The 10,183-nt window shown below is 37.2% G+C and overlaps 1 protein-coding gene across 5 annotated transcripts in view; it reads right to left on the bottom strand.

Moving 5' to 3' along the window:
* Positions 1–5,673: 5,673 nt before the first annotated feature.
* Positions 5,674–10,183, bottom strand: part of LOC118916337 (zinc finger protein 684-like) — a 35,152-nt gene continuing 30,642 nt past the window's right edge. For all 5 annotated transcript variants that reach the window (XM_036893283.2, XM_036893281.2, XM_036893284.2 and 2 more), the window contains one exon: positions 5,674–9,301. In XM_036893283.2, the coding sequence (XP_036749178.2) occupies positions 9,120–9,301 (182 nt within the window). In that variant the 3' untranslated portion in view covers positions 5,674–9,119. The remainder of the gene's footprint in view (positions 9,302–10,183) is intronic.

Raw genomic sequence — 10,183 nt, 5'->3', positions numbered from 1 at the left:
ATTAGTTCTAGGAGTTTTGGGTGGATTCCTTAGGGTTTTTTGTGTACAATATCATGTCATCAGCAAACAATGACAGTTTAACTTTAGTGGGCATCCTTGTCTTGTTCCCAAGTCTTAGAGGAAAAGCTTTCAGCTTTTCACTGTTAGGTATGATGTTGGCTGTGGGTTTGTCATATATGGCCTTTATTATGTTGAGGTACTTGCCCTCTATACCCATTTTGTTGACAGTTTTTATCATGGATGGATGATGAATTTTGTCAAATGCTTTTTCAGCATCTATTGAGATGATCATGTGATTTTTGTGCTTCTTTTGTTGATATGGTGTATGATGTTGATAGACTTTAGAATATTGTACCATCCCTGCATCCCCATAATAAATCCTACTTGATCATGATGGATGATCTTTTTAATGTATTTTTTAATTTGGTTTGCTAATATTTGTTGAATATTTTTGCATCTATATTCATCAGGGATATTGGTCTGTAATTTTCATTTTTTGTGAAGTCTTTACCTGGTTTTGGTATTAGAGTGATGTTGGCCTCGTAGAGTGAGTTTGGAAGTATTCCCTCCTCTTCTACTTTTTGGAACACTTTAAGGAGAATGGGTATTAGGTCTTCACTAAATGTTTGATAAAATTTAGCAGTGAAACCATCTGGTCCAGGAGTTTTTGTTCTTAGGGAGTTTTCTCATTACCAATTCAGTTTCTTTGCTGAATTGGTCTATTCATATTTTCTGTTTCTTCCTGGGTCAGCCTTGGAAGGTTGTATTTTTCTAGAAAGTGGTCCATTTCTTCTAGGTTATCCAGTTTGTTAGCATATAATTTTTCATAGTATTCTCTAATAATTCTTTGTATTTCTGTGGTGTCTGTAGTGATTTTTCCTTTCTCACTTCTGATTCTGTTGATGTATGTAGACTGTATTTTTTTCTTGATAGGTCTTGCTAGGGGTTTTTCTATTTTGTTTATTTTCTTGAAGAACCAGGTCCTGCTTTCATTGATTCTTTCTGTTGTTTCATTTTTCTCAATTTTATTTATTTCTGCTTTAATCTTTATTATGTCCTTCCCTCTACTGACTTTGGCCCTCATTTGTTCTTCCTTTTCTAGTTTCATTAATTGTGAGTTTAGAGTGTTCATATGGGATTGTTCTTCTTTCGTGAGGAAGGCCTGTATTGCAATATATTTCCCTCTTAGCACGGCCTTCGCTGCATCCCACAAATTTTGTGGTGTTGAATTATTATTGTCATTTGTCTCCATATATTGCTTGATCTCTGTTTTTATTTGGTCGTTGATCCATTGATTATTTAGGAGCATGTTATTGAGCTTCCATGTATTTGGGGGCTTTTTCATTTTCTTTGAGTAATTTATTTCTAACCTTTGTGATCTGAGAAGCTGGTTGGTACAATTTCAATCTTTTTGAATTTACTGAGGTTCTTTTTGTGGCTTAGTATATGATCTATTCTTGTAAATGTTCCAGGTGCCCTTGAGAAGAATGTGCATCCTGTTGCTTTTGGATGGAGTGTTCTGTAGATGTCCATTAGGTCCATCTGTTCTAATACATTGTTCAGTGCCTCTGTCTCTTTACTTATTTTCTGTCTGGTTGATCTGTCCTTTGGAGTGAGTGGTGTGTTGAAGTCTCCCCACATGAATGCATTGCATCCTATTTCCCCCTTTAATTCTGTTAGTATTTGTTTCACATATGTAGGTGATCCTGTGTTGGGTGCATAGATATTTATAATAGTTATATCCTCTTGTTGGACTGACCCCTTTATTATTATGTAATGTCCTTCTTTGTCTCTTGTTACTTCCTTTGTTTTGAAGTCTATCTTGTCTGATACAAGTACTGTAACTCCTGCTTTTTTCTCTCTATTAGTTGCATGAAATATCTTTTTCCATCCCTTTACTTTCAGTCTGTTTATGTTTTCGGGTTTGAAGTGAGTCTCGTGTAGGCAGCATATAGATGGGTCTTGTTTTTTATCCATTCAGTGACTCTATGTCTTTTGATTGATGCATTCAGACCTGTTACATTAGGGGTGATTATGGATAGGTATGTATTTATTGCCATTGCAGGCTTTAGATTTGTGGTTACCAAAGGTTCAAGGGTAATTCCCTTACTATCTAACAGTCTAATTTAACTCACTTCATATGCTATTACAAACACAACCTAAATATTCTTTTGTGTTCCCTCCTTTTTCTTCCTCCTCCATTCTTTGTATGTTTTGAATCACATTCTGTACTCTTTGTCTATCCCTTGGGTGACATCTATTTAGCCTTAGGAATACTTCCATCTATAGGAGTCCCTCCAAAAGGCACTGTAGAGGTGGTTTGTGGGAGTTAAATTCTCTCAGCTTTTGTTTATCTGAACATTGTTTAATCCTTCCTTCAAATTTAAATGATAACCTTGCTGGGTAGAGTATTCTTGGTTCACAGCCCTTCTGCTTCATTGCATTAAATACATCATGGCACTCCCTTCTGGCCTGTAAGGTTTCTGTTGAGAAGTCTGAGGATAGCCTGATGGGTTTTCCTTTCTATGTGATCTTTTTTCTCTCTCTAGCTGCTTTTAAAAGTTTGTCTTTATCTTTGATCTTTGCTGTTTTAATTATTATATGTCTTGATGTTGTCTTCCTTGGGTCCCTTGTACTGGGAGATCTGTGCATCTCCATGGCTTGAGAGATTATCTCTTTCCCCAGATTGGGGAAGTTTTCAGCAATTACCTCCTCAATGACACTTTCTATCCCTTTTTCTCTCTCTTCTTCTGGTACCGCTATTTTGTGAATATTGTTCCATTTGGATTGGTCACACAGTTCTCTCAATATTCTTTCTTTCTTAGAGATTCTTTTTTCTTTCTGTGCCTCAGCTTCTTTGTATTCCTCTTCTTTAATTTCTGTTGCATTTACTGTCTCTTCTGCTACATCTGATCTGCTTTTAAATCCCTCCATTGTATGTTTCATTTCAGATATTGAATTTCTTAATGATTGAGTCTCCATCTTAAATTCATTCCTGAGTTCTTGAATACTTTTCTGTACCTACAAAAGCATGTTTATGTTTTTTATTTTGAACTCTCTTTCAGGAAGATTGGTGAGTTCAGTTTCATATGGCCCTTTTTCTGGGGTTTGTGAGATTTTGGTCTGAACCATGTTCTTTTGATGTTTCATATTTCTGTGTGGTGCCCTCTAGTGCCCAGAAGCTCCAGTCTCTGGAGCTGCTCAGCCCCTAGAGTGAGATTGGGGGTTGTAGGGGAGTGGAACTGGTGCCTGGGGGGAGGAAAGATCTGTTTTTTGATTCCTGTCTGCCATGCCTGTCTCATGTATCAGAGCCAGTGGGCCAAGCACACAGGTGTAAGCCTCTGTGTTTTGCATCTCTAGCTGTTGTAGGTGGTGTCTCCCTCTGACTGGCCTGACGTCAGCACAGGACTGCAAATTTGCAAGCAGGTGCCGTCAGGCCAGGAGGAAGGCTCGGCATACTGTGTATCACAGTGGGGGGGCCTAGAAGCTGAGTGGCCAGCCAGGGGGATAGAGCACCTGGACCTCCTCAAAGTTCCCAATCTGCTGGGCAGAGTGCACCCAGACAACCTTGTCCCCCTATCTCTTCTCCCACACAGCAAGCTCCGTGCAAACCCCACCCCTTCAACAGCCCTCTCGCTGCTAGGAAACCTCTCAAACCACCTGCCTTTCCCTTGTCATAGAGCAACTGAGTGTGGATCCCATCCTCCACAAATGGCCATAATCTGTCTCTCAAGCATTCCGCCTGTCCCAGCTCCCCATCTTCCAGAGCAGGTTTCTGCTTGCAAAGCAGATCTCCAGGGCTAGGTGTTCAGCACCCAGGCTTCCACCCCCTCCCTGCTCCATTTCTCTTCCTCCCGCAGGTGAGCTGGGGTGGGGGAAGGGCCTGGGTCCCGCCGGATCACGGCTTTGGTACATTACCCTGTTTTGTGAGGTCTACTCTGTTCATGAGGTCTGTATGCAGTCTGGTGCAGCCTTCTTTCCTGTTGCTGTTTTAGGGTTAGTTGTATTAACTATATTTTTGCACTATCTGTGGTTTTGGGAGGAGTTCTCTGTCTCACCTCTCATGCCACCATCTTGATGCATGTTTGATTTTTATTTTGAAATCTTTATCAAGAAGCTTGGTGCTTTCAGTTTCACTTAGCCCTCTTTCTGGTGTTTGTTGGATTCTTGTTTGTACAAAAATTTTTTGCCATTTTGTATTTCTAATGATTACTGTAGAATAATAACTTTGTCTAGACTGTACCCTCTAGTTCCCAGAAGCTCCACTCTCTGGAGCTGCCCAGCACCTGAAGCAACGGCAGGGGTCGTAGGCACATAGTGCCAGTGCCTGCTGGGAGGAAAGAGCTCTTTCCTGCTTCCCCACAGCAGTGCCTGCCTCCACTGCCAGGTCCAGTGAGCTGAGTGCACAGGAGGAGCCTCTGTATTATGCCCCTGTAGCTGCCATCAGGAAAGCTGCCCTCTGGCTGGCCTGGTGCAATGGCAGGGACAGCATGTATGCAGACCAATGCCTGCCAGGAGGAAGGAGAGGCAGGCTGTGTATCACAGTGGGGGACCGCAGCACTGTGTTGCCAGCCAGGGGTAAGGAGTATCTGAAGCTCCTGAAAGTTCCCAACTTACTGGGCTGAGGTTGCCAGGATGGTTTTGCCCTCCTGTCATTGCTCCTGAGCAGCAAGCTCTGTATAATTCTTGCCCCTTCAGCACCCCTCTCACTATTGGGAAGTCTTTAAAAGTGCCCGCCTCTCTTTTCTCCTGGAGTGGCCGGTTGTGGGTACCTGTTCTCCACAAGTGGCTGAAATCTCAGATTCTCCAAGTATTCTGTCTTTGCTTTCCAACCCCAACTAATTTCCAGAGCATCATGTAATGTGGGTTTGTGCTCCCAAAGCAGATCTCCAGAGCTGGGTATTCAGCAATCCTAGGCCTCTACCCTCTTCCCATTCCATTTCTCTTCCTCTGCCTATGAGCTGGGTTGGGGGGATGGCTTGGGTCCCATCAGATCACGGCTTTGCTACTTTACCCTTTTCTGTGAGGTCTTCTTTTCCCCAAATGTAGGCAGTATGTTCTGCAGTCTTCAGGTTCCTCTTTCACGATTAGTTGTATTTGCTGTATTTTCATGTTACATGTGGTTTTGGGAGGAGGTTTTTGCCTCACTCCTCACGCCACCTTCTTTCCCCCCACCCCACCCCCTTCTAGAGTTTTCTTTTTGGAAGGCATGAATTAGATTTCTTTAAAAGGTATTGGACTATTTACACTTTATTTATCCTTGAATGAGTTTTGGTAATTTGTATCTTTCAAGGAATTGGTCCACTTAAATTATTGCATATATGTGCATAGAGCTGTTCATAGTGTTTACTTATTTTTTAAATTTTTGTAGGGAGAGCAATGATGTCCCCTTTCATTGTTTATTTCAATAATTTGTCTTCCCTCTTTTTAGCTTTGTCAGTCTTGATAGACATTTATCAACTATTGATTTCTTTTTTAAAGAATCAGCTTTTGGTTTCATTTATTTCCTCTATTTTTCTATTTTAAATTGCATTGATTTCTGTTCTTATTTCCTTCTTGCTTTGAGTTTTTTTTTTTTTTAATCTAGGCTATTTAGGTGAGTTACCCCATTTTGGAGACTGAAAAGCCATAATAACAAATCCTGATTAAAATAATACAAAAAAAGAAAAAAAAACAAAAAAAAACCTAAGCTTCCAAAAATTACATACAAAATATTTTATTAAAAATAGTCACATAAATCAATAAACACCAATATTTTAATTTCAATAAATACTGAAAAGCCATTGGTTCTCATTCAGCATTATCCTAAAAGTATGTAGTATGTTCAAATCAAATCTATATTTAATATTTATTAAAAGTACAGAAAATTCTCACTCCCATCCCTGCTCCCCAGACAAGCATTTTATTAGTCCCTTGTTTATCCTTCCAGTGGAACATTTAAGCAAACATAAACAAATATGATTATATATTCTCATTCTCCTTAATAAAATATATACATTTTTATATAAATATATACTTTATATTATAGATACACATTGTTTTTCACCTTGCATTTTTTAAATTTAATAACATATCTTGGAGATATCTCCATTTTAATAAGAAAAATTTCATTTTTATTACAATTGCATTCAATTTGTGAACATTTGTGTTTTCCATTTTTATGATTGGAAACAATGCCAAATATCTTCAAAGCACATGTGTAAGTGTATCTGTGGGATAGATTCTCAGAAATGGGATATTTGGATCAAAAGGCAAATATATCTATAATTTTGGTAGCTATTGTCAAATTCCTCCATAGGAGTTATTCTGTTTTGCAACCTCCACAGCAATGTATGAGAATGACCATTTCTCTATAGCCTCATTAACAAGAGGTTTTTAAACTTTCCAATATTTTGCTAATCTGATTGGTAAGAAATATATCTCAGCATGGTTTTGATTTGCATTCCTCAGAAAAGGTTGCCACCTTTCTATACATTTAAGTGTCATTTTAATTATCTCTTAACAGTCTCTTTACAGTTTTTGTGCTTTTTCTTCATGATTTCTAATTGTTCTTAATAAACGGAGATAAATCTCTCTTCTGTGATGGATTGCAAACATTTTCACCCATTTGTGGTCTTGTACCCAGTTTGTACTTTTCCTCTTTTCTAAAGCCCTTCCTCAGGGTCTCCCTTCACCACTCAATATTCATCCTTTCATTCATTTATTAATAGTCATCCTTTCATTCATTTATTCATTCAGAGGAATTCAACAGAATATGGATGAAGGTGGTGACTGGGAAAAAAATAAAGCCATTTCATGATCTTATAAAACCACTGAGTTGACACTCCATAGTAAACCAGCTATACTTACTTTTGTTTTATAATATTTTGACATTTTACAATGGACATATTATTTTATAATTAGAAGAATCAATACTGTTGTCAATAGGGATTGAGAAGCATTAAACACTACTTGCAAAATTCTGAAAAGCAAAAAATGGAAAATAAAAATTATCCATCAGCATTATTTTTTTTGTTTATTCTTCTGTCTTTACATTTCCTATACTGTGCATATTTTTCTAAGTCATTAAAAATTATCCCAAAACATAATTTTTCTTGCTGGAGAATACTGCATTATATAAGCATATTATAATTTTAAAAATCTCCCCTTTTTAAAAATATAAGTAACATGGTAATATATGCCTTTTATATGTAATTCATCTGATTATTTCATTAACATAGGTACTTAGACATGAAATTTGAGTCAAATATATAAAACTTCAAGGCTTTTTGATATATATTGTTAAACTGTGCTCTGGAAAGGATGCTGCCTAAGTATTAGGGGAAATTTAATTTACTGAAATGCATTTATTAGAAAACAAAGGCTAAAAATAAATAAGCTAGAAGCAGCTAGAAAGAGATAAACATAAAAGTAGAAGGATAAATAATTAAAAACTAATAAAATAGAGAACGGCATGTAGAAGCACAGTGTATCCTAATTAGGAAAAAATAAGTTAATGTACACCAGATACATTTAGCAAAATGATAGAGTACTTTTCTGCTTTTCAGGATTTTGCAAAAGCTCTTTAAAGATAAGGAGGTAATCTTAAAAGCAATCATAGAGAAAAGATAGAATGTCTCAAAGGGAACAATAATTAGGCTAATAACAGACTATTTAAAAGCATCACTAGAGTAACTGCTGAGTAAAAATGAACGTCAGTTTAGAATTCTATACCCACCCATGCTATACTTACAGAGTAAGGGAGAGAGAAATAATTGAGTGCTCTCAGACACACTTGCTGTAAAACTACTGAGGGATTCATTTATTTTATTTATATAAGAAACACTTTTATAAGCTTAGTATATGCCAGGGACTATTTTAATAATTGTACAAATATTAATTCATTCTATCTTTATAACAACTCCATGAAGTAAATACTGTTATCATCCTTATTTTCAGATGGAGAAATTGAGGCACAAAGAAATTAAGTAATCTGCTCCAGGTCACATAGCTAGAGATCAACAGAGCTATATCAAGCCCAGGCAGTTCAGCTCAGAGTTGCTTTTAACTACTACACAGGCTGCCTCTGCTCTGGAAGGCTGAGGAAATGCAATTCAGAAGGAAGGAGGAAACGCAAGAACCAGTGGTGAGAAACTGATAGATGTGCAGGTTGTCCAAACTTGACTATTTGCAACAGTAACAAGGGTGACAAATATGGGGACATGTTAAAAACACGGTGAAATTAAAACCATATACAACAATAACATGTAACAAGGGAGGAGAAGCAGAATTTGTTTTCTACTCTATATTGTTAGAGGGACATTATATATAGACTTAATTAAGTTATAAATGTTAACATAAAACAGATAAAATTTACTGATCTTGTAGAGGGAAATAAAAGGAGAATAAAGAAAATAATCTAATGGAAGTAATGAAAGGAGAGGAAAGGAAACAAAACCCCCAAAAATACCAACCCAAAAGAGTTTTTTTCAAGGATTTCGGCAAGCTGCTTCTACAACTTATATGCAAGAATAAAGAGTTTTAAGTAGCCAGGACAATTCCTATAAAGTTATAGTACTTGAAAATGTGTTACTGGCACAGGAATACCCAAATCTATTGAAAAAAATATCTGTCTGATAGCTTAGAACATGACAGAAGTAAAATCTATGAATTAGTCCTAAAACATCAGCATAAAAAAAAAAATCTCAATTTAAGGTTTGGTGAATAAAACAAACTTCAAAAAGGTAATATAAAATACGATATCTATGTAAAAATGTAAGATAGCCTGGGCATACAGGTAATATAAAAACAAAAACAGGCACAGGAATGACAGAAGCAACCCTGATCACACATGTCACAGTTGTCTCGTTTCACTCTCAGGAGAATGTAAGGATCAGAGCTGTGACTGACATCCTGAAAGTTTTCTCTCCTGCCTGGACCTTCTGATGAGCATGAGAAGGTATTTTAAAAGTTTCACATTTAAAGTTTCTCTGGTGTGGACTCTCTGATGCACTTGGAGATCTATGCTCTGACTGAAGTCCTTACCACACTTCCTACATTAATAGTTTCTCTCCAGTGTGCACTCTCCCCGGATGCAAAGCTTGGAGCTCTGACGGAAGTCTTTCCCACACTCCTCACACTTAAAAGGCTTCTCCCCCATGTGGACTCTGATGAACATGAAGATCTGCGTTATAACTGAAGCCTTTGCCACATGCATCACATATGAAAGGTTTCTCCCCAGTGCGGACTCCCTGATGACAGTGAAGGTCTGTGCTCCAGCTGAAGCTCTTGCCACATTCAGCACAGTCATAAAGCTGCTTTCCTGTGTGGAAAAGGGGATGCTTTGAGAAGAAAATGTTTCCTACGATGAAAACTATGATTGTCAAATTAAACATCTCAACGGAGGCTGCCACCAATTGGCTATCAGACTGGAGAATGTGGAAAACTATCTTCAGACAATCAAAAGATCAACTTGAAGAGATCTACCAGGGCTCGTAAGAAAAAGACTTTAAAGGTTATAAATATGAGAAAAATACTAAATCATGAAGGACAGACCTAGCAGACTTTATATATACATAAAAGAGATCCAGAAGGAATGAACAGAGAGAAAAATTGATGAAACGTAATTAATTGGAAAGAGCACTTTGTTTATTTTATTATTTTTTTGTAGATAATTATTTTTTATTGAAGGGTAGTTGACACACAGTATTACATTAGTTTCAGGTGTACAACACAGTGACTCAACATTTATATACATGATAATTCTAGGTACCAGCTATCATCATACCAAGTTATTACAATATTTTGACTATATTCCTTATGCTATACATTACATCCCGGTTACTTATTTATTTTACAATTGGAAGTGTGTACTTTCTTTTTTTTTTTTGTGAGGGCATCTCTCATATTTATTGATCAAATGGTTGTTAACAACAATAAAATTCTGCATAGGGGAGTCAATGCTCAATGCACAATCATTAATCCACCCCAAGCCTAATTTTCGTCAGTCTCCAATCTTCTGAGGCATAACAAACAAGTTCTTACATGGAGAACAAATTCTTACATAGTGAATAAGTTACATGGTGAACAGTACAAGGGCAGTCATCACAGAAACTTTCGGTTTTGCTCATGCATTATGAACTCTAAACAGTCAGTTCAAATATGAATACTCATTTGATTTTTATACTTGATTTATGTGTGGATA

Source organism: Manis pentadactyla, chromosome 4 (genome assembly GCF_030020395.1).
Source record: "Manis pentadactyla isolate mManPen7 chromosome 4, mManPen7.hap1, whole genome shotgun sequence".
Taxonomy (NCBI): domain Eukaryota; kingdom Metazoa; phylum Chordata; class Mammalia; order Pholidota; family Manidae; genus Manis; species Manis pentadactyla.
Note: the sequence above shows the minus strand (reverse complement) of the source record. Positions and strands in the feature narration are given on the sequence as shown.